Genomic DNA, 24,787 nt, shown 5'->3' with positions numbered 1-24,787 from the left:
AAAATTTGTTTTCAAATAAATTAAATATTTCTTTTCTTTTTCTAACTCTCAAAATATCTTTATTTGTATGTGGGATTAATTATGTCCATATTGATAATAAAAATTAATATTTTTACTATAAAAATAATATTTTTTCATGAATATCTCAAATAGAACGTCTGTCTCATGAGTTGACTAATAAGATCGTTTTATAAAAAATTTTGTTGAAATGATGTGTACACGAAAAAAAAAAATTTAAATCCCAAAACCAATCAAATATCAAATTACTTGAGCAAGAAAAAGCCCAAAATCGATTATATTTTCGGCACTGGTTCGATTTCAAAACGAAACAAACTACGATTTGATTCAAACTTTTAATTTGCGCTTTTCAAACAATAATTGAAAGATATGCCTAAGCTATATTTGTTATCGTACCATTGAAACACCAATTTTTGGTAACAAAAATTAAACTAGTGCTTACTAAATCTTATATCCAACTTGATTTCTTGAATAAAATAGAGCTCCATGTCTTTTTTCCCAAGATAAATGTTACAGAGAACATATAGCACACAGTTTTAAGCATCAATTCGCAAATTTCCAATATTTATTATACAAATTTCCATTCAATCAAACAAAGGTCAATGCAACATCAGAGATGGTGATAATTAGGGTAAGATGCTCATATCATCTACATATATCTGTCTCAATGGATCTTATACGTATTCTTGCATTTTATTTACAGAATCTCAGAGAAAAGAACCAACCAACAAACTAATGCACACACTATCAAATCATAGTTCAAAACCTCAAGTTTCACTCACTTCTTTCTCTATATATTCTTCCAAAGAACGACCGACCCTTCAACAGAATAAAAGAATATCTTCAACCTGCGAAGACATACATGACTGGACATTACTCCATTGAACATGAAAAAGAAGAGATCGACAGTGAATTTGGGAGTGCATGTCTAGTTATTATAAGTGAATGGTGAAAAAAGAAGCACAAGATACCTAAGCGGATAGAAGTTTTTCCACCATAAGCATTACCAGCATAAAAATATCGTTTTTACATACTTCCCCAAAATGCATGCAAAATAGCGTTCAGATTTTATCAAATTTAAACTGTGTATAATCGAAATACTAAGAAATCAAGAGAAGCATCACGATGATATATAACAATGGTTAAGAAGGGAGACGTTTGATTCAGGGCTTCTGGAGGAATTACCTTTAGTCAAACTCATCATGCTCTTGGCTCGACTTCACAGAGTTCTCCTTCATATTTACAGTATCAAGCTGAGTGTTTGCTACTGGGCTATTGTTAGTATTTACATAGCCCCTGCTTGTATCAGTGATCAAGTGAAGACCAAAGGGCCCTGCTTCAACAGCATCATTGTTCGATTGATTCACAAAATGTTGGCCATTGGGTATGGGTTCAAGAGAACAAGAACCCTGAATGCAGGAAAGTTTGACATCCTCGGAGGCCTCAAGTCCCTGATAGTGCAAGTGTCCATTGTTGCCACTATTCATCAGAGGAATCCTGGATGATTAGAAACACCAATTGTAAGATCAATCTCACTGTTCATCAAAAACATAAATTACAATCAAGAAGCACCGAAATGATTTAAACAAAAGATGTAGTGTGGGACATGTTATAGGCAAAAAGCAATCAAACTGTAACAAACTACACTTCCAACCATAACAAGTTCCCCCAGTTTTGAGAAAGAAAACACCTAAATTCACATGACAAAAAAAAATTCATGCCCAAATACAAGTAACCACTATAACTTATTCTCACCCAAAAAAAATTTGTCAAACATCTCAACATACCTCCCATGTCGAATTTTGGGAGCTTGAAGAAAATCGAAAACAGGAACCAAGTTTTTTGACCTTGCTTCAATAACACGAATGGGAAAATTTTCAAGCTCGATTTCTCCACCACTACTACTTTCTTCGTCCACGTTAAAGCCATTAGCCAGGATTGACTGAAAATTTATCTGACCGAGGTAGTAAAAAAAAAAGAAGGAAATCAGTCATCCAAATGATTTTTTAGAAATGCATTCACAAGCATTCTCGACTTCCAATAGATGATTAAATACCTCAGATCTCCCCCACAATGGATTTTGGCTCTGATGCATCTGGAGCTCAACTTCAGATATATACATATGGTGTGGATTCCTTTCTTCAGTGGCAAACCTACTTGTGACATTAGAAAGCATACTGTTTTCTTGTCTCATTCTTTCCGGGTATACTTTACTGCTACTTGAATTTCCATTTTCACCATATAAGTCAAAATTATCTTCTCGATCCTTCCGATTCTGCTTTTGACAAATATTCCACTTTTGGATTGCATCAATCAGTAATCTTGCATCACAGTCAAGACCAGATTCACAAGTGACATTTGATCCAGGTAAAGTCGTCATACCACTAAAAGCAGGAGAAAGTTGAAGTGCATACTGTATCATGGAACCAGAAGGAGAGAAAACAAGCAGATAATAACACTTCTTCATTGAACTCGCATCTGTACATGTATCATTGCCTTTGCAGTTGTGAAAGGCTGATGCAATTGTTCCAGAGAGAGAGCTCACCCGTCCAGTTGCAGCTGCAGCGGCACCACTAACAGTACTTCTCCAACCATTATTTCCATTCCGTATCCGGCTAACGGCGGAAAGTGTAATCGGAGATCCAGACACACAAAAGCTCTGCGGAGTTAGCACCTGCAATCCTGAATTTTGCGATCCATGAACTGCAGGCATTGTCATCAGGCTGGATGCAGTATTTCTGGCACTAAGACAAGAATCAGAAGGTACAGCACAATTGCCTGAAGGTGATATAGAAAAAAGGTGGCTCGTCCCTCTTGACGAACTGATCATAATCCATTGGCTATCCATACTAAAACTTATGTCTTGTATAACCTGACATACACAACCAAACAACAGATCTAAATCATTAATGGACAGAAGAGAGTTGTGATCTTACAAATAATTTTTCTCACTGAACGAAACTCAGGTAGAAAACAAAAAACAATGAAACCTTACAGCATTTGTGAAACCGCGCTGCAGCCTGTAAAGATGGACATAAGATGATTCATGAACACATCTCGAGGAACCCCCAGAAAGTCCAGGCAGTATGCGAAACACATTTATGTTGTGCCCCTGAACTGAAGCTGTCACTAAAAGAGTGCCACTGGGATCAAAGCACAATGATAAAATAGGACTCTTATGAGCCCTAAACTGCGCTATCACGGTTTTGCTGACTATATCTCTGACAATCACCTGATTAACGTAACGACAGAATGAGATCCGACAAACATTAAACTAAAAGTGTATAGATGTAAAAACAGACAAAAGGACACAAAGACCACTGAAACATTCAAGCAGTAAAAACCAATACCAAGCTTTACAAGATTAAATGATATGAATTATAAGACAACAAATACCATTGTCCCATTAATGTTTTGTAAAGGAATAAATTTCAATACAATAAATCATAGGCAAAACAGGATCAACAATTTGCAAAATGGTTCACCCTACATTTGATGAAATACATCATACCATGCCAACATTGTCGGCATCTGGCATATGTCCATTTGCAACACCTTGTAACTTCAGTCTAGCAGCCCCTGATTGGCAATTGTTACCTTCAGATAACAGTTCAGAATAGTATCTTGATAGCTTCTTATAACCCATGTCCCCTAAAGTCATAAAACCAGCAGCAAGTTGCTTGCTTGACTCTTTTGCATAATGTGCAACAAGGCTTCCATTTGAAGCAGAATTAGGGAAAGTAGCCGAGGGAGCAAGTTGCTGCGGACTCACGCGACCAGATTCTGAAATCGCAACTTGACTCCCACTATAAGCCATCCACCGAGGACCCACTGCAAGGGGCCCCAAGCCTATATTTCCAGCTCCATAACTCCCAGTAACAACCGGATTTGTAAGGATCGTATACTCTCTCTCTAAGGTAGCAGCGTCAAAGCAATGTATCTGCAAGACAAGTGATTTATGGCCTAAAAAAGAAAGCAAAAAAACTTGAAGCTGAATAAACTGTGCCCTCAACAATATAGTTAGAGGACAGCATACCTGACTCCACTGTAAAACGGCAACAACTCGAGAGCTGCATCGCACTAAATGAACAACTGATCTAAACCTTAATAGATGTACATATGATTGAGATCTCAAGGAATAAAACCAAACTACAGTTGGCACAGAACTATCATTAAGATGCCCATGGACGGCCCCATTAAAGGGAGTAACTGATCCCTCCTGAACACTATTACCGCCAGAAAAGGATCCATCGGCACAAATAATCAGTAGTGGGCGGCTTTCTGCAAACTTATCCACAGATTGCTTTGCTGCCACCGGTTTTGGTACCATTTGCATGAATGAAACTGGGCCATCATTCCTGGAGACTAGGCTGTGTACATTGTCTGCTACTTCGACATCCCAAACCTGGAAGCCATAGCTGTACCCCAGCAAGAGTACTTTCCTAGTGACACCTCTTTCAAATTCTATTTTGTCAAAGCCAGCCCAGGATACCTTCAATAGAAGGACAGGATGTACCGTTGAGTCAGCTAAACGAAAAAGATCCACAAAAATTCTAAACAAAGTAACATGCACTGAGCCGCACAAATGCTATGAAACCAGTAATAACATAGGCTACATCAATCATAGATATGATAGTCATGAGTTTTGATAAGGCAAAAAGCCTCGAACCACAAGAGTGCCATTTGGCTGCAACACGGTGGTAAGCTAGCATAAGTTCGCTCACAATCAGCAGAAAACATATTTCTTTCAACTGATACAAATACATTCAACGCAACCAAACAAAAGCTGTAAACTATAAATAACATTCTTTCAAACAACTCCAATACAGTAATGATCTCATAGTTTATAAGAATAGGGTTTTATTAGTTCAAAATGACCACACATGTAAGACAAGTTCGGACTGAATGCAACTACCAGAAAAATACTTTCCTGTAAGAATACTAGTTATCTTAGAACCATGTTCACAAACAGAAAAGTCTCAGATGGCTACTGAAACACTAATTTCATCGAAATAAATTCATGGATTAAGAAAAGGCAAAGAAGAACATCGACAGTTCCATCATCCATGAGCCATCTTTGCGGCAACAGATATCCAGTATCCTTTGTTTTCCGATGGTTTCAGTACCCTTTGTTTTCCGATGCAAGACATTGGTCCACCAACTCAAATTAAGGGTTCTTCAATTGAAATATATAAATGAAAGAACATACAGAAATATTATTTTGGTTTCTGTTTTCCAATTTAAGTTAAACAATAAGTCGTGCATTAAATTCAACATCCAGAATGCAACCAAACATGAATCGTGCACATCTTTCATCATCGATTCAAAATCATACTTGATGTGAATAGGAGGTGTTTACAGCCTCACCTGCTCAGTGTTTGTCTCGATGTCCCTTTCTACAACAGCCGATGCAGCAGTAGCAGCAGACCTCACGGTGGACGCCACGGTGGATGCACCCGAAGAAACAATCCTCAGGTAGCTTGAAATAGCTTTAAACGAGTTGGGAATAATCCCATTATTCCCTTTTCCCTGACGTGGGGCGATTGCTCCACCATCACCGCCACATCTCTGAATATCATTCCTCATTCCGAAACAACAAAGCTATACAGCAATGATCGAACCCACAAAAGCACCACACCACACTGATCTGATCAGCCTTCTCGCTTCTCCAATGAACATAACCCAAAGCGAATCTGCCCCTCCAACTGTAATAACATTTAACATCCAACTAAATCAAAGCGTCCCACTCACATGTGTTAGCAACCTTAGCTTCCAACTCAAAAGCCATCCATAACCATGCGAATCAAACGGTTTGATTGCACTTGCCACACTTTCGTCTTCCTTTTTTCCTTATATATTCTGGTCTTCGCGTTTTCACATAAATCAAACCACCACAACTGGAAACACCAAGGAATTTTTTTTTAAAAAAAAACAATTCTCTAGGTTCGGATTATGTGAATCTCGTCAATAATCATCAATAATAACAAAAAAACACATCAACAAAATTCCTCAAATAAAAAACTCCTTTGTTGTATGTATTTCTTTTTGGGGTATCTAGTTTCCTATCACAAACCAAAAGCACAAAACCTAACTTCAAAAGAAGGGCACGCAAAACAAATTAATGAAAAAAAATTTACACAAGCTACAAACAAATTAGTATGATACAAAGTTTACATACAAATTGAATCAAGAATCTAAAAGGGTTTCAATCAAATTAAAATTGGTAGGGCTCCGATGATTATACAAATCGATTGGTGTTATATATATACTTCATCCGTAAATAGAGAGAGAGAATGAGATGTACGTATCGGTGTGTGTACAGTTTTAGAGAGAGAGAAAAAGATTGACGCATCAGATAATACCCATCACAATCTCATTGCTTCATTAACTTCTTTTTTTTTTTAATAATATTTTAAATTAAAATTAAAATGATTATCATATCTGAAAAAATCAAAAAATATTTGTCTTAAATAAAATTATTCTGATTTATAATTTAAAAAAATCCGTTAGACCGTATCTACAAAATTACTCAATCAGTCCGAACAAAAAAATGTCTCTTCCAATTATATGCGATAAGATTGTGCAAGAGATTCCAAAAATATAGCTCTAAGTTAAAAATTTATTCGATAATATATTTGTTAGAAGCTGAGAACGAATGAGATCATATTATTGGAGGTCTATATATTTGTTGCATTAACTATTAATACATTTTAACCTCTAAGAATTATGAAAGTAATAATATGATAATGACAAAAACTTGTGTGAGACGGTCTCACGGGTCGTATTTGTGAGACGGGTCTCTTATTTGGGTCATCCATGAAAAAGTATTACTTTTTATGCTAAGAGTATTACTTTTTATTGTGAATATGGGTAGGGTTGACCCGTCTCACAGATTAAGATCTGTGAGACGGTCTCACATGAGACTCACTCTATGATAATTATATGGACTAATGCTAAATAATTAACATCTAAGTTTTTTGAACTTTATAGCTTTTATATAATTTTTTAAAATTTAAAGTCATAAACTAATTATTAATTGGATAGGATAATCATGTTATCCCATTTTGAAAAGCGGATGATTATTTACACTTATATCAATCTCCTTTTGACAAACTGGATATATCACATCTTTATGATTCGAATTTTATGAAAGCTATTTAAAACTCTTAAAAACTCATATATAAATAAAATTTCACATTTTAAAAAATCTCTAAAACTATTTATAAAAATTGATAGCAATTGTGGAATATCATAAAATTTTACGGATACAAATGTCAAATCATATATTTAAACAAATAAAAAAAATAGCAAAAAAAAATATCAGTCTTATTTTTAGTTAAAAATTATAAAGTTTAAGAAGAAGAAGATATTCACAAACACGTCAAAGCACTTCCACGCAAATAGAAATCTGGGAATGCTTCATACAAGCTCTCTTATATACGCGACAGACGCAATAGTTTATGTGGACCTCGACTCGTAATAACAACATTATTATAATTAATATTAATAGCAGATGTGGGCCTCATACTCATAATAACAAGTTGAAATATGATATATTTGTGTAATATTTCAATATGATATATCTCGAGAGTAAGATATTAAAATATTATAAATCAAAGTGAAGTCAATACGAATATAATAATTATATTGGTTTCTTAATTAAATATCATAGGCTAAAGAGATGACTCTCACAAAGATTCGGTGTAGCACGTTTTCCCACGCGCTCACACAGATTCAATATAATTAATCATTTTTTAGTCAAAGTGAACTCACGTTTTCGGACCAAAGTTATGTTAATCAGATGAACCATATACCCGGGTAGATAACTAGTTAGTCATTGAACTCACTTTTCGGGTCGAAACCACGTTGTCCAGTCGACTCAATTTCCGGTACGATTATCGTTTCCATGGCTCTAATAAATAGTCATTCGTCAAGAATTCAATAGTATCACCACAATATCAAACATGCATTACAATATGAAAAATGTGAAGTTCATTATGATGCAATATCTAATAAATAGTGTTGGATTAAGTTTGCATAAGTGATATTAGTACTGAGATTGATAACCTCCTGGAATTTCTCGTTCGTCAAACTGCTGATGTTGCTACGTTTGATCTGGTTGACTAGATGAGTCGTAAAATAGTAATACCAGGTCTTAACGGGTAATATTGTCTATGTTGAGGACAAGACCGGCAGTCGAGAAATAGTAAGACTGGTATCTAAGGGATATGAGACAGCACCAAGATATAAACATGCATCTACTTGTACCTCCATGTACTTATGGGCCTAATAGTCCGACCAATTAGCATGTACATTTCTACAAGTATAAAAAAATAAAGTTGTTTCTTAGCTAACAGTTATATATTTTGGTCTAATGGTAAGCGCTCGATCCTATCATAAATGTCAGGCCAAATGCCAAAAAACTATATAGGAAGATATTCAGGAGTAAAATATCTCTTCAAGTGCTTACTTAATAGCTTGCTTTCTTACTCTCATTGCTTCAATAACCCATATAATAATAATTTTTGTGATGTTATTTTATTAGTAAAAAGCTACTAAATATTTGATTATCCTGATGTTCAAACTTTTGATCAAAATTGAATTTGATACTATATAATATTTTATATAAAAATAATCATAATAATTTGAAATCATCTCCAAAAAATATGAAAATTTTAGAGTAGGTGTATCTCACAGATTTCTTTTATTTTTTTTTATAAAAGTTTTCAAAACTCCAAACCCATTTTTCCCATATTGCATATTTTCATGCTGGTCTTCAAAGGGTTTTGCTTCCCGGAAAAGGATGGTTCCCTTGAATGTTTTCGTTCATTATTCGGAACTTTGGTGTACTAGACACTATGGTGAACAACTTTTATTTTATATTTATGTCCGAAAATAGTGTGAATGATAGTACAATATAAGCATCAAAAAGTTCCTAAGCCTTTCGAAAAAGAAAAGTGATAGAAATTTGGTTTTCAAAAAAAAATTTCATGATAAATCGTATACTAATTGAAAACATCTGAAATTTGGACTCAAGGCCTAAAAAATCAGTGCAGAATCCTTAGGCCATAATCAGATTTAAAAAAGGACATTGCACGTGAGGTACACGCGCCACTTTGCTGAAGCATGGCCATGATCCAACTGCCATGCGCCGCCGAACATTTTCCGACCGATTACTCTCGTTGTGTTCTACAAATTTTGTGTTGAACATTTTTTGAAATTTCCAACCATTCTTACCCATATTGTATTTTTCCGAAATAGTTTTTGAAGGTATTAATTTGCCTGAAATTGCTACTTTCATTGACATTTTGAGTCATCGGTCAACACTTGTATAAACTAAGTAACATAATGGACAAATTTATCTTATATAAAATATGAAAAAATGTGTAAAACTGTGAAATAAAACAATGAACATTCAACCTATAGATCGTAGTTTTCCGGATGTAGTGTTCTTATCCTTGGTCGGTTTCGAATTTTCTTGTTATTTTGGTTGATGATATTGCTACACGTCTAGCATGGATGAAATTTTGGTTGGAAGAGGAGCGATATATATTTTTCTAGAATATTACAGAAGGATTTGGATTTTTGGGTGAATTTCTTCCATACCTCGTACCATTTCACTCAATGTTCATTCCACCACCTTATTTTTCAGGTACTAGATGTACAAAATTATCATTGTTTTTGATTGTTTGGAATGTATAAGTAGGCATATTTGCATGGGAAAAAGTTACAAAATGTTGGCATAGAACTTGGCCATTTTATACACATGCATTCACACACACACAAAAAATATATATTATGTTAATTTCTTACCTCCGAGTTAGGGGTGTTATAGCTCTTTTAAAAGTAATTTCAAGTTTCTTGCCAATGAAATATTTTAAAATTATTATATGTAGAAGTGGATAAGCATTTAAAATAAACTATTGAAAACACTACCGGATGATATACTATGATTCTACAAACATCAAACACAAATTGTAGTTATCTGATTTTTTAAAAAAAAAAATCGATATTTGAATTAAATATTTTATATATATTTTCACGAAAAATTTTAATTTTAATATGTATTGTGAAAATAAAATTTATGGGAGAACAAATACAAAAAAGTTCCGTGAGACCGTCTCACACAAATACGTCCCGTGAGACCGTCTCACACAAATTTTTGTCTTAAAATAAATTTTTTAAAACATTCGAAAATGTTCAAACTACAATTAAAGACTTTACCGATGGGTAATAATATTTTTTGTTCTTTGCTGTATATCTGAAAGCGTGCCTTCATTAAATGAACATTATTAATTAATCTTTATTTTTTTGGGACAAAAACTTGTGTGAGACGGTCTCACGGGTCAAATTTGTGAGACGAATCTATTATTTGAGTAATCCATGAAAAAGTATTACTTTTTATGCTAAGAATATTACTTTTTATTGTGAATATGGGTAGGGTTGACCCGTCTCACAGATTAAGATCCGTGAGACGGTCTCACATGAGACCCACTCTTATTTTGGTGGTTGAATCGAATTTTACGATACAAAGGATTGATTCCAAGGCAAATCAATTACAATTTGCACGCCTCGATCGGTTAGCCATCCAATATGGTAATTGGTTCAACTCCCCACGTTATTTATATCTCAAATTTAAACAAATTCAATTTATATATGAACTAAGTAATAACATAATATGATTTTTTTCAAATGCTTTAATGAATCTGCATCTCTAATGTTTTCTTGAATCCGAATATCTTGATCTAAATGCGATATTAAACAAATACCTCGGCCTTTTCGGAACGGGTTGCATGACTCGTAGAATTATTCCTCTATTTCTACTTCCTTTAAAATTTATTTTTTCAATTTTTTTGCATGGTAAGCCTTCATATCATAAATTAGGGTTATCTGATCTCAAAGTTGATAATATCGTATATAATTAATCATTTAAGAAGATAAAATATAGAATATCATACAATTTAAGACATTAATATAGAATAAATAGAGTGGCGTATGTTTGTAATTTAGAATAAATAGAGTGGGTCGGTCGTTGTTTGGAGGAAAGATTTGTGAAACGGTGGAGTACGTCGATTGGGCCCCACAAAGCCCATTTTAAGTTTTTATACAAATAATAATAGCTTTTTGTGGGGACCATTTTAAGTTTTTATACAAATAATAATTAATAGGTCTCTTGAGAGTCGGTCTCACAAATCTTTATCTGTGAGACGAGTTAAACCTACCGATATTCACAATAAAAAGTAATAATTTTAGCATAAAAAGTAATATTTTTAATGGATGACTCAAATAAGAGATCTGTCTCACAAAATACGACCCGTGAGACCGTCTCACACAAATTTTTGTCCATAATAATTGATAAGATGTAAATTTTAGTATTACATATATGTGTATATATGTGTGTGTAGTAGTGTGATGATATTTTTAGTCTAATATGTTTCGTTAAATCAATTATAGTTCTATAATAATTATTTTTATCTAACAATTTTAATTTTTTTCGTCAAAATCATGTAATTATATGACTAATATCATTTTTAAAATTTATAATTACGTTTTCAAATACAAATGCATATCTCGAGAAAACTATTTAACATTTTACTTACAAAAAATTAACACAAATTAATCACATAATTTGGGAAGAATGACTAAAATTGATTAAAAAAAAAATATTGTTACATGACTATAATTGATCTAACAAAATATCCAAGACTAAAAATGTCACACATCAATACATGCAGAACTAAAATTGATATCTTACCATAATGATAATAATAACATACTTCTAATAAATATCTTATATATGTGTGTATAAAATATGCTTTAATTATTTTTTTTACCAGTTTTTTAAAATTTTACAATACAATATTTCGTTGAAGGAAAATCCAACTTCAAAGTGAATGGAAATAGGGACGGAATGTAATTAGGCTTTCATCCAACAGGGCAATGAATGCAGTTTAGGCAACCTGGCCAACCATAAAATAGGCCAGTTCTCTTCAAAATCATTGGATCGTGTGAGCCCTTACTTAATGAGCCCCGAGTTATTCAGTTGTCGATCTAGTCACTAAAATTTGGTCACATTTCACTTTCCGATTATTTTGGACCTTCGCAGCTGCCTACAGCAACCTATGTGGGCACTACCTTCACTTCATTTCAACGAGTAAGATCTTGCCACACATACAATTTTCAAAAAAAAAGTGGGTCTTATATATGCATGTACAAATCTTGGTCATCCATCCTATCATGGGGGCAATGCACACATGACCACATGGGTAGGATGAAATAAACCGATGAAAAGAACCACCACCACCACCATTAAACTCCGGTTTTGCATGCACTCAAATTGGCAGAAAAGTTTATGTGACGTTACTCTCGAGAACAAACAATATCAGCCAAGATCCCAGTGAAAACTTCATGATTAAAACATGATTCCGAGGAGAGGATTTCCCATGATTCCAAATTTAATCTCATTTTTCTCATCTCCATCTCCTCCAAAACGAAGCAAACATCATCCACTTCCCCATGACGGATCAAACCAATAACCAAAGAGCAAAACGTTTCGAGCCATGGAATATGTTTACTACACAACATTGCATTCAAAACCTTCCAATCACCCACGAAATCTCCTGTTCTGCAGAAACCATCCACCACCATTCTGTAGGTGAGCATGGGCTGCATTAGGTTCGTACCTTTTGACTTGAATATCAACCAATAATTTATAGGCTTCCGAAGCTGTGTCTTCTTCACACAAACTATTGATCAAGATGTTATTCATAACAGCATCTGGAAGAAGAGATATATTTGAGACCATCTAATCATGAACGTTGAATTATATATTTGAGACCATCGAAACATGAAAAAAAATACATATGGTTGAGACGAAAAGCTATAATGGCAAATACTACACCAAATGTGATCGACTTTTATGCTGGAGCCCTCAACAAATATACTAGTGATAATGGCAAATACTGCACCAAATGTATTTCACCCGATGCAACTTAGCATTTTCCCTCAAGTTATACAAATCAAGCAATTGCTTTTCAAACTTCATCATCATATTCTACTTCTAATTATTAATATTCGGCATTGAAAACTCCTTTTATAAGAAATTTCTTGTTTGCGAATTTGTCATCTTCGAGGCAGCAATTAAATAATGAGCGACGAAACAATTGATAGAAATCTAAGACAATTATAATACTAAAAGATTTGATCCATCAATGGATAATGACAATTAAGAAGAGTTTAAAATTCCAAACGAGGACGAACTTAATGAAAAAGTTAATATTGATATTATTGAATATGCTTCACATAAAATTTGAATTCTTCAGAGGGATTGAGATACAATTGATAAATACATTAAGAATAATACTTGGTTGAAAAATATCCAAATAGATGTCACGTTCTTATGTTTTGAACAACTTTTATTATTTAAAGTCTAATTTTTTAAGCTCGACTCATTCTTTCAGAATCTCGGGTTGGAGACTTAAATTAAATAGTCATTTTATATCAAAAACAAGCTCTCCATTCCTATTCATTCAAGATGACATTTCTGTTTCTTTGACCACCCATGCACAATTTCTTCCAGTATTGGAGTAAACGTGATACTACGCCTGGTCATTAAGAGCACACTCTTCTTCTGCCAATTCATCTTCACATAAATTTCTCGAGACATTCTCTTGAGTGTTGTTTGTGTCAACCTGTAAAGATCAAAACATTGGCCGACTCAAAAAACTTCACTCACACGGAAGCATAATCAGGTAGAAGATAACAAGAACATGCTAAAAAATAATAAAGAAGAGTTCACAGAATCGTATAAAACTAGTACCTTTGTTTCCCGGTCTGGTTTCTAAACCATCTAGCAACCCCAAAGTTGCTGCTAATGCCTTCTTCTTTTTCTTTTGATTCTTTTCAACAGATGAAGGTTTCAGGTACGTTTTTTGGCACGCTTGGATGACGCAAAGGACATGGGGGTCGTCTTTTGATATCTTATTAAGCATTTTTGCTGCAGATACTCGTTCTCCTGAAGCCAAAAGAGCCTGGTACATCCTGCAAGCATTCAACAGAGAACAAAATTTAGTATCTGCAATGAGTTGTAATAATCTGAATTATGATATTTCTCTTGTAGATAGGATTTGATTATTAGAATCAGGATATTTTTAGTCCGATTGATTCAAATTAACTGTACAGTTGGCTTTTCTGAACTAAATTGTGTATACTTTGTATAAATACCCCCTTGAGATATATGAAACTAATTCAACCATCGATCAATTGATATGGTATCATAGCCGTTATTCTCTCTTTTTTTGGCTGAAAAACTATAGCCTCCTCGTCCTTGATCTTTCATCCTACGAGTTTTACACCATGTCTTAAAAAACATATATAAATATTCCTGACGGGAAGAAGCCATCCATGGAAAATGTTCACGAGGCTTCTTTTCCAACCATTTCGATCAAGTTAGATGGTAATAATTATTGTGTTTGGTTTCAAATCATAGAGATTCATATCTGCGNAAAAAAATTTAATAATAATAATAATAAAAAAACAAAAAAAAACCCCTTGCATAAAATTAATGATAATTTAAAACCTTGCGTTTTTTTAAAACCGGGCGTAAAACCCCTGCAAAGGGGACAAATGTGGTGCAATATATGTTTTCTATATTTTACAGTGGTGATAATTGCAATCGAAAAAGAAATCACTCCAATTCCAGCATGGAGGTCATGCTCTTTCAGAATATTACAACGAATGAAACTCATATTCTCGAATTGGTCCAATGATATGGAGTGTCCAAAGGATATTGAGAAATTGAGTCGCAGGTGTCGATCACAATTTGGATAAAGTAAGCAGGTCTGTTTTGGATACCTCTCCCCTTTCAAGTCTAGATATGAAGCAGATAAGCAAGTCCGTCAAGAAGCACAAAAGCAAGTTGCCATGGGATTAGACAGACATCTGGAGCAATATTTGTCTTCTCAATCCACGACACATGGGTTACAAGCTTTCTTTGAAAGTGGTGACTGACTGCATGTTTGTGCAGTAAGTAATCTTAAGATAAGCTCTACGCTTACTAGATCTATTGCCTGACAGACAAATAAGATTTTCCCAACTAGATGCTTGTCCGATGGTTGCCTAAAACTAATGTAAAGAAGCACTATCAAAGTAGGCATTCTAGAAAACACTCAGTAAAGGATCTGAAAAGTAAGGGAGTTCACAAGAATATTGTTGTATCTGGTAGACGGTGCTACACCCCCTGCATGATCTACCACGCCTACTGAGAGGAAATTAACTATAAAATATTTTATCAAGGCATATGATAACTCGTATTTTGGTAGGCTCATAGTGAACCGAACAAACAATACCTATCATGCCTTTAGATAGCTCTCAAAATATATCATAGAAACTTTCAAAGTTTGAAATCCAACTCAAACACGAAATTATTACCAGTCATGGAAATAAACTCCGGTTAACATTCTGATGGAAATTGATAATGTTTGAACTTGAATATATTAGATGTACGTTGGATGCCTCTGCATTGCAAGAACAAACAGTTGGCGGTTCCCATGGTCACTGCTTCTTCACTAGTTCACTCACCTCCTTTTTTAGAAAATCAGGTGACAGTAGAAGAGGACTCTAAAGGTAAAACTTTATCCTAAAAACCTAGATGATTAAAATGAAAGTAGTAAATAGTAGAAGAATTCAAGATGCGTGCGTTACCTTACAAAACTTAAAACATTGTACGGCAGGCCAGCTTTCTTGTATTCTTCCCAAATAGCAAACGCAGTTTTGGCATCCTTGCAATTCACACAAGCACTCAGGAGAAAATCAAGACTTTTCCTTGAAGGGCGAACAGCTAATTCGGACTTAATAGCTTGAAGTAAATTAAGACCAAATTGCATGTCCTTGCCCTCTTTCTCCACAATAAAGCAAAATACCTACTCCATAACATGTGTCAATGAGAACATTAAACTCAAGATATGCAGTCTCATAAGCTGCTTCTTGCAAGATGATGGGAAAAACAAGGTCAATACCTCATCAAACAGAACTTCTGTAGCAACTTGACAGTTGCTGAATTTATCCTTGACTTGCTTGAGTAAATCAAGTGTAGATCTGAAACACACAAAAAAACAATCATAACCTCGTTGATTGACAGAAACAGATATCATGGAAACGACAAAGAAAAAGCAAAGAGAACCTTAGATGTTCATGTTGAACACAATATGATATGACCCTGAAGCAGGCATCAACCCAATAAGGTGAACTGGTTAATTCCTCGAGCAGCTGAAGCAATCTATTCAATTCTCCTTTGGATTGAAAATGTTCCTGCCAAAAATCATGAAATTTGATGAGTTTGTTAACAAAACACGTCGATTCTTATAAAACGAGCCAAAGCAGCTTACAATAAGACATCTAATAGCTTTAGGGTCCAGGTGGCAGTCAGCTTCTTTGATCTCTTCATACAGTTTAAGAGCACCAGATAACTGCCCATGGGATGCAAGAGCTCCAACAAGAACACCCTTAATTTCATTAAAGTTCTTCACTGGAATTCTTTTGTCAAAGATAACCTGCACAGAGATCAACAATATTGTAAAAAATGGATGCAGGGGTGAAGTTGTATCCAAGCCTGTGACCACTTTGTTGCTAATTAGTAAGGTAGAATCTGTTGTGTTGTGTTGTGTAGGGGAGAACTTAAAAATTCCACTCCAAAACGGAAAGTGAAAGGCTTCGGGATCAGCTTATAAGACGAGGCTTTCTTCTTTGCCTTACGAACAACCCACTACAATTTTTTGGAAGGGATATCCTTGTCAGTCAATCTTAATCTCACTAGCTGAGACAAAGCTCAATTATTTCCATTCAGCTACAAGTTTGGTGCTCTAGTCAGCAAGTATATTATCAGGAACATTTTATTTGAAAGGATAGCCAAAGCAGAGACCAAAGAGAAACCTCATACCTTCTCAGCCTTATCGAATTCACCACAGGCAGCATATGCATTCACAAGGGCCATGAAAACCTGCTTTATGGGTTGAATTCCCGAGTCAAGCATGTCATTATAGTTCTACAAGCAGACCATCAACAGAAACCATCAGTATAAAATTATAAGTAGCATGACTTTAGCAACATAATATTGTTCCCCATTAAAGGACTAGTTAACCAGGAAAGAAGAGCTGTATGCAGAACATAACATCAATATTGCAGAAAATCGCTGATTAAATGCAGATAAAAATAAATGTTGAAATCCAGGGACAGTATGATGTCGTTCAAGTATATAAAGCATTAGAAAGAAATAGAAAGAACTCAAAATAAAATGCAGCTTGTGATTATCTATTTAGACTGGTCGATAACATTTAAACAAATCAATTGGGCTCAACTCAATTTTATTCCAAAGTTTGATGTGAGTGTATATGGTATTGAAAATTGATATTTTTTGAATTGGTGGTCATAGAATGTAAAAGTTATACACAAATTTTACATAAACTGTGCAGTAGAACAGCCTCATACAACCCCAAAATCATATTCACATGAAAAAGAAAACAATAGTAATTTGTGATAAACACTAAACATTTTAGTTATTTTTTTCTAGCGTGTAGTCTTTAATTAAATCAACCTTAATGTCCATTGACAAGAGATCCCAACCCACAATGTCCTCCATAGATGTACAATTTACAGTTTTGTTGTCACATAAATTAAAGACAACCTTAGTTATCTGCTTCTCACTCTGGCTGTTACTTATCAGACAGGCAAAAGTCATGGCATCTGGTTTCACTTCAGCGTCTTCCATCTGTTCAAGAACACGCATAGCACAAGAGGTGTTTTTCTGCACATTTTGGTAACACAGAATGTCAAGAATAAAATGCATAATAGTTGGAAGGAGAACCCAGTACAAACAGTTTCACACATTAGATATAAGCCACAAAATTATCCCATGTGTGAGTGGGTCCAAATGGGATCTGACCAATCAATAATGGGCAAAAACAGATATAAGATCATTTGACCAAGTTTTAAGAAAGCTAGCAAGGAATAGTGGGAGCTCATATTAATATCACTTTCCTTATAAAAACGACAGAGGTAAAACTGTCTTAAAGGTAGGTATCTACCACTGCAACATGACCGAGGTACATATATAAATTAAAATTTTAACCAGCACTCTATGTCTTTAACAGGTCATTAAGATACAAGGGCGAAAACTTGGAGCATTCAGAAAGAACTAACCCACCTCACGGAAATATCCAGCCATTATAACATTGAACATGCTTGCTGTTGGCATTAACTTCATTGTTAGTAGATCACTGATAATTCCATAAGCTCCCTGAAACTGCATTTAGATGTATAATGAAAGCCATAAAAGCTGAAACAAATTACGTACAACACACTAAAAAAGAGACACTAACATCTTTCATCTTCACGCATAGCTGTATCATCATCCTGAAGGTCTCATTATTTGGCTTCAGATTGTGGTGATATATCATTGAATTGATTTGATGAACCTAAAAAATGGGAAGAGTAAATATCAATTTCATTCCAAGTTGTTTTAATTCCAAAAGTTGACTGATTTATATTAAAAAGAAACAAAAAATGAAAATCTAAAGTCTAACTAAAAAAATTATCAGTGACGTAGAAAATCCTTAATATAAATAACCCTTTCATTCTTCAATGAATATTAAAGCTTGAAGCAAAATCCAAAGACTTGATATTTTCAATGACCAACTTGGTATCAAAAAGTCAAAGTTATTTGTTCAAGGTTTTTGCTCTCGAATTAAACAACGAAGAACAATCTTGAGTATGATCCATGAATTTCGGTGTTTAATTTCATTGACTTTGATTTAACGGGTCTATGCATACTTCCAAATAAAATTTGAATTGAGAAATTTTCAAAAATAATCAACCACATACTTGTCTTCCTATTATTATCTCAACTTCAGGCCTTATACCAAAACAATTTACTTTCTTCAAGACTATAACCCAGTTTTCTTTTGATTGGAAGATGTAGATTTGAGAACTTTAAATCATGATCCTATCACATTCATCTGTTTGCCAATTTATGCATGTTCATTCACCAGTTTGCCAAATTATGCATTTTCATAAGGAAAAAAAAATTTACTTGTCATCAATATCTGCATTTGAACGTTGGCTGGACATGCATGTATTTCAAAACTATCCGTGATATCAAACCACCATTTTTCAGACAAAACAAACAGAAAATTACTCTAATGATTTGACAGAAAAATAATAATGATTTTGAAGTTGGACTAGATTCTAGGTTATGTACATGCCGAGAAAACTATCTATCAGACTATCAATACTGTAAGGCCAAGTTTGGTTTAAAGGATGATGAATGATTAGATAAAACTATCCTAATTCATCTCATGTTTAGTCTGATTTTTATGATCCATGATTACTTTACCTGCCTTATTATTTATCACACCTTGTTGGTGTGATAGTTCATCTTCTTCCGTCATTTTCCCAGTGTACCCTCAGTCCTCACCATTTTATTTGTTCACTCTTCACTATTTTACAATTTCTTGAATATGAACTTAGCAAGCAAAATTCTTGAATATAGATGCAGTCCCAAATTTGTGTTGTGAAGATTGTTTACAGAGAAAAATTCATAAAATTGAGCCAAGGTAACTCCTTAGATTCCTCTGAAAAGCTCGAAATGCCACCATTTTCTGCGTGACTGCCACTAAACAATTTTTCAAACCACCCTCAAAAATTCGAGCTTGTGTGGCAGGAGACCCGTGGAAATTGCGGTACTTGCAGACTTCTAAAATGACAGTTGGGCAATGGTTCAAGGGTGGTAGCAATGGGGCTTCTTGACTCAACCATGGGGTTTGGAGATGAAAATGTACTTGTGAATCACACAAAAGAAAATGAAGGAGATATAAGGATAGGATTTGCATAGAAGAAACAAAGAAAAAAATGGTAGGTGGGAGATGGGATTGAACAAAAAGGAGCGAAGAGAGGGAGGAAAATGTGCAGTGCAGTGAAGAGAAACGTCTAGTGGGGAGGAGAAAGTGAAAAGAGGAAGGTATTTTTGTCATTATTAAAATAAAATACACAAAATCATCCATCACATCAAAGTCATACCAAAGTATGCCATATATTTTATCATACCATATTATTCATTCATATCTTTAAATTTCTTATCACCCGTTCAGTTATCCTATCATTCAAACCAAGCGGTACCTAAATATACCCATACCCTCGATAAATCTGGCCCAGTTTATTATTTTATCAAAACACAAGTTACATTAATTAAAGGACGACTCCAAGGGACAATACTTCCCAAAATATTTTGAATTGACAATGATAGTTATACAAAAAATAATTATAATCCTGCTAAAAGGCAAGGAATTTTGAAGAATCCCCCCAATCAGTGACATTTGAAAGCTCTTCCACCGATGAGGAAAACCAAGGAGAATGAATATGAAAGTAAAATCAAGATTTATAAAGAAGGGAAAAAAATAAATTGACATACCATGTTATATTCACAGCTCCGGTCACATGCGTCTAATATTACATGAAATGTCTCTAACGTCAAAGTCAAATCAGACTTCCAAGCCTCATCAGCTAAACTGAGTGCCTCGTGTACCTAAACAAATTTAACAGTAAATCATGCTAGCTGAGCAATTGGATCTACAATGCACAAAGAAAACTCCAGACACAATGCAGCAGCACTAAGTTCAGAACCAAGCAAGTTTTGTTTAGACAGGAGTATGTAGGCAGTAAGCTGACTTAGCAAATTTTTTTCTTCACAGGGTTTTAGATTGATCTGAATTAGCTCTCTATAAGCATTGGGCCACACCTTGAGGATATCACAAGAATATCTTATGAGCTTCTCATATTGCGCAGAAGTGGGTAAAACTTCCAATTTGGCAAGTAATCCATGGAATTTTACAATGACATCGTCGACCTACCTCAACAAATAAAAGATAACATCAGAGGATATACTTGAAAAAGAGAAAATCCAATGAAGAAAGCCGTGCGCATCAAACCCGATATAGAATCTAAAAAGGATTACCAACTCCAACCTATACACATCAGGTACCTATATTCATCATGGTCTCCACTATCGAAGAAAATAAGCACGAACAAAATGTAAGATTATCCCAAACTTAAAAAAATTACGTATAAAAACAATGTGGTAAATGATTGTCTACAAGAGAGGAAACTACTTTTTTTAGGCCGTTGAGTATGTATGATATATGAACTGAGTAGCAAGAAATAGGACATTTTTCTCATGAATGGATAACGACCACATTAAATACGTTAAATGCATATGGCATCCCTTGGTCTGTGCCAAGAGTTTACATTCACAATTATTTTTAAATTAACTATTTGATATGCTAAGCTTTTCTAACATTACTGCACAATTGTTGCTCCTCATTCAGTCGCTAAAAGACAACATAACAGAAGTTACTGGCTAATACGATCCAAGGACTAGCGGAGTTCCACTTAAATTACTGGAAATATGTCACTGTCTGAAGTTCATCCTTGAACAAGATAAGCCAAAACGGTTGATAAAGGTGGAGATGTATGGGCAAGACTATGTGATAGCTGAAATACTTCAAAACAACATGCTTCACAATGGAGCAAACTGTCTTAAGTAAAATCGCTTCAAAATCCATGGAATAAACAAATTACCAGTAACATTCATGAGAGGTTCCTCACCGCTAAATTTGGAATGCTAATTACATATTCATAGATGAACTTCGAAATGTTTTCCGCACTGATATCTGCAATGTAGCAAAATTAGCACATTTGCACGTTAAAATAAAAGCCTGGGAATATCATAGTATGTCACTCAAAGCCCTTGGCAACCCAGAAGTAAAAAAATCATATATTAGACTTCCAAACACTGAGGATAGCAAACTGGATACATTTAATGGACAACTATTTAACTATACTGCAGCACCAAGATGCATTCAATGGTTGCGGCAGTTTAAAAACTTTTTCCAAGATTACTTGTAGATATCTTTTCTTACTTGCTTAGATTCTTTTCTGCATAATATGGTATTTTTTGTGTAACTTTTTAAAAATGGATTACATATTCCAGATAAAAACATGAAATATTGTGTCTAAGAAACATTGATTTTTTTCAGTAAATTTACTGAAAATTCCTTTATCCAAAAATCTATTGATCATATACTAACCAGTGCTTTTCAAAGCCAGTAGGAATTTATCTGCGACAGGTTCCAGTAAAAACTTCCCCAGGGACTTGAAGATATTCACCAAAAGTACATCTGAGGTAACTTTAGTTATGTCGAAAGTATTCAATAGTATAATTAACTCTTCTTTTCGGCTGCTTTCACACAATGCCAACAATATATTTTCTGCAAGATAATTGCAATGCCAAGATTAGAAATTATGTCTATATGACACACTCACACAAGCTAAACCCATAATCAAATAAGTGGACATCAAATATAATAAAATGATATAGCTGTTTGTAAAAGATGATCGGCCAAATTTTAATTTCAAAATTTAGCCTAATTTTAATTTCAAAAATAAAAAGCAGAAGAAACTAAATTGCAGCAGAATTTAAGGACTTTTATGGCTGAAAGTATAAAAGATATGACTGGGAGCTTTCTATCCTCCAGCACCCTACTTGTAGATAAAAAGAGTAAGCCACCTGTCTGTATGACCAGTGCTAAACAAACAAACATGTTCCAGACAAAAATAAATACATCTTTAGGGCATGAAAAACTTTATCTTACAGCGAAATCATGAAAAAACTGAGTAAAAGGAAAATGGAAATTCAAATAAAAATACTAGGCTGAAACAATAACCAATTGCAAAAAGGGCTCCAGAAACACTTTGTCCTCCTCGACATAGCTTAATTGGATTATAGTTCACTCACCTTGAAGATTAGTAGACAACACAAGCAGTTAACCTCTGAATTTTAAATTTGGAGGTAAAACAGAGGAAATATCGAAGATCCCACAAATCAATACCAAGGCAGAACCATTACGAACAATTCACTTTAGTACAACATGACCTCCACACTAAAATGCCCTGCTTGGTCCCAGTAAATCCATGGTCTCAACGATACCAAGCAGTCACCAGTGAGTGCAAAGAATATCATCAAGAAAGAAAGATACAAAATGAAGAGAATCAGGGAAAAAACTAAAGCAACCATAGTAAGAAGAAAAAGTACCTCGAAAATAAAATTTATCTTCAAAATTGTCCTCCACAAAAGCACGACAGAGTTCTTGTATTTTTACTTCGTTATTGACTCTAATCCACAACAGCATTTCATAATAAGATAATCGTGAAAGTGTTTCAGGGTTCTCGTCTTTGATGAGGTCAAGAAAGAAAAAGAATTCTTCAACCATACCAAAATCGACCAAATACATCAGAAATTGTCCATACATTTCTTCTTCAATTTTAAAGCCTGTTTCCCTCACTGACTTGAAAATTTGATGGGCCTTATAGATCTGCTCAAGGGAGACTTCTTCATCCGTGGCATCCCTGGCTTTCTCTATACAAATTCTAATTAAGGCGTTGTACTCCTTCAAGCCAGTTTCCCGTCCAAGTCTCCCAAATATATCGAGGGTAGCATCTGGCCCAAGCTTTGCTCCACACATTTTGACCAACCTACCAAAGCGGCAAGTCTGTGTGTTTTTGAAAACCCATTTCTGCTTCCTCCCTCGTGAGACTTCTTTTCTTCGAAATGATATGTTGTTGTTTGACAATCTTGCCATCCATGGAAAGGTCAAAACATTACCCAGCGGTTGCTCATCCTCTGATTGATCATCCCAATCCAAGTTCAGTTCATCTGCCAGTTAAAAGGAAAAGTTCCATAGCTACAATGAGTTGGAAAAGTAGGGCCGTGGAGCTCAAGCATTTAGATCCAACAAAGATAATGTTTTTACACGGTAATAAGAATATTCAATGCAAACACTAAGATTCTAAAATACTTCTTCAAGAAAAGAGAATACAGTAGAAAATAAAATAAAATTTGCTATAGAAAGACAGATAAAATACCAGCATCATTTCAACATACTACAAATCTACCCCTACATTCTCCTGGATAAACATTGTAACCCGGCATAATATTAAAAAAGATACCCACCATACAATAAACTAGATGCTTCTGTTGCAAGCTGCTTTCCTGATTCATCTGTGTAAAAAAAAAAAAAAACAGCAATGAGAGCCTGAGACTCAGAACATAAAAAATAAGCTCATCAATGAAAATACTGCGATTGCAGAAGGTACCATCGCCATTCTTACAACCTAGTCGTAAGCCTTCGCTAACAATATCATGGAGAGTAGAATGAGAAATCTCAGCAGGACGAGTTAACGGCGGCGATTTAAAGGTCTTGACAAGACGGTTGGCTGCTTCGGAGACCGAAGGGGAGGATGAGTTAATAGAGGACACGTACTTTTTCAGAGCGGCGTCGTCGGCAGCAGAGGCTACAGATGAAGAGGAGAGCTTCTTCTTGGAGACGGCGGCGGAGGTTTTGGAGCGATTGAGAGATAATCTAGCGGCAGAGCGGAAGAGATACACTAGGTTTTCGGCCGTTGAGGCGGGCATGTGGGCAAATAACGGTGAAATGCATGCGGGAAATGGTTTGTTATGGTTTTCAGTTCGGGAAAGGCGATGCTTTAGTACTTAGTACTCCATAAATGGACCTTCGCTTTCTTTCTCTCTTTCATTTCTGGTTTCATGTAAAGGTTGAACTGAATGCGATCTTAAAAAGCGTGTGTTCAAGGACTCATTTGATTTAGTACTTAGTACTCTCTAGTACCGTTTGGTTCATGGTATGAGATATATAGTATGAGG

General features: G+C 34.7%; 2 protein-coding genes across 4 annotated transcripts; both read right to left on the bottom strand.

Annotated features, from left to right (window-relative positions):
- Window positions 1–635: 635 nt before the first annotated feature.
- Window positions 636–6,367, bottom strand: LOC140958979 (autophagy-related protein 18f-like). Its single transcript, XM_073416640.1, has 8 exons — window positions 5,386–6,367; window positions 4,055–4,510; window positions 3,530–3,958; window positions 3,014–3,250; window positions 2,075–2,890; window positions 1,806–1,972; window positions 1,204–1,515; window positions 636–866 (listed from the first exon to the last, which is right to left on the bottom strand). Exons 1-7 carry the CDS (start codon window positions 5,602–5,604, stop codon window positions 1,206–1,208), a joined length of 2,634 nt encoding a protein of 877 aa, XP_073272741.1. The 5' UTR covers window positions 5,605–6,367; the 3' UTR covers window positions 636–866; window positions 1,204–1,205.
- A 7,104-nt stretch (window positions 6,368–13,471) lies between these two features.
- Window positions 13,472–24,683, bottom strand: LOC140959153 (pentatricopeptide repeat-containing protein At4g04790, mitochondrial-like). 3 transcript variants are annotated; one of them, XR_012171929.1, is made up of 18 exons: window positions 24,220–24,682; window positions 24,077–24,124; window positions 23,159–23,779; window positions 22,155–22,334; window positions 21,673–21,737; window positions 20,807–20,914; window positions 20,480–20,593; window positions 18,393–18,488; window positions 18,218–18,316; window positions 17,699–17,818; window positions 16,955–17,059; window positions 16,404–16,568; window positions 16,199–16,326; window positions 16,035–16,113; window positions 15,721–15,938; window positions 13,838–14,058; window positions 13,609–13,709; window positions 13,472–13,564 (listed from the first exon to the last, which is right to left on the bottom strand). XR_012171929.1 is itself a non-coding variant. In XM_073416950.1 (17 exons), exons 1-17 carry the CDS (start codon window positions 24,536–24,538, stop codon window positions 13,705–13,707), a joined length of 2,673 nt encoding a protein of 890 aa, XP_073273051.1. In that variant the 5' UTR covers window positions 24,539–24,683; the 3' UTR covers window positions 13,472–13,704. The 3 variants fall into 3 exon arrangements, 2 of the variants coding, with proteins under 2 accessions (XP_073273051.1, XP_073273049.1); XM_073416950.1 differs by having other exon boundaries at window positions 13,472–13,709; window positions 24,238–24,683; XM_073416948.1 differs by having other exon boundaries at window positions 13,472–13,709.
- Window positions 24,684–24,787: the final 104 nt, after the last annotated feature.

This window comes from Primulina huaijiensis, chromosome 15, assembly GCF_012295235.1.
Source record: "Primulina huaijiensis isolate GDHJ02 chromosome 15, ASM1229523v2, whole genome shotgun sequence".
NCBI lineage: Eukaryota > Viridiplantae > Streptophyta > Magnoliopsida > Lamiales > Gesneriaceae > Primulina > Primulina huaijiensis.
This window is presented reverse-complemented; position numbering and strand designations above follow the sequence as displayed.

Coding starts and splice junctions, on each gene's coding strand:
- LOC140958979 (XM_073416640.1), bottom strand. CDS start 5,604: ATGAGGAATGATATTCAGAGATGTGGCGGTGATGGTGGAGCAATCGCC. Junction 4,511..5,385: donor TCGAGACAAACACTGAGCAG/GTGAGGCTGTAA, acceptor CTTCTATTGAAG/GTATCCTGGGCTGGCTTTGA. Junction 2,891..3,013: donor AGCGCGGTTTCACAAATGCT/GTAAGGTTTCAT, acceptor TGTGTATGTCAG/GTTATACAAGACATAAGTTT.
- LOC140959153 (XM_073416948.1), bottom strand. CDS start 24,538: ATGCCCGCCTCAACGGCCGAAAACCTAGTGTATCTCTTCCGCTCTGCC. Junction 21,738..22,154: donor ACTGGCTTTGAAAAGCACTG/GTTAGTATATGA, acceptor GCTACATTGCAG/ATATCAGTGCGGAAAACATT. Junction 14,059..15,720: donor AATGTTTTAAGTTTTGTAAG/GTAACGCACGCA, acceptor GAATGCTTGCAG/GATGTACCAGGCTCTTTTGG.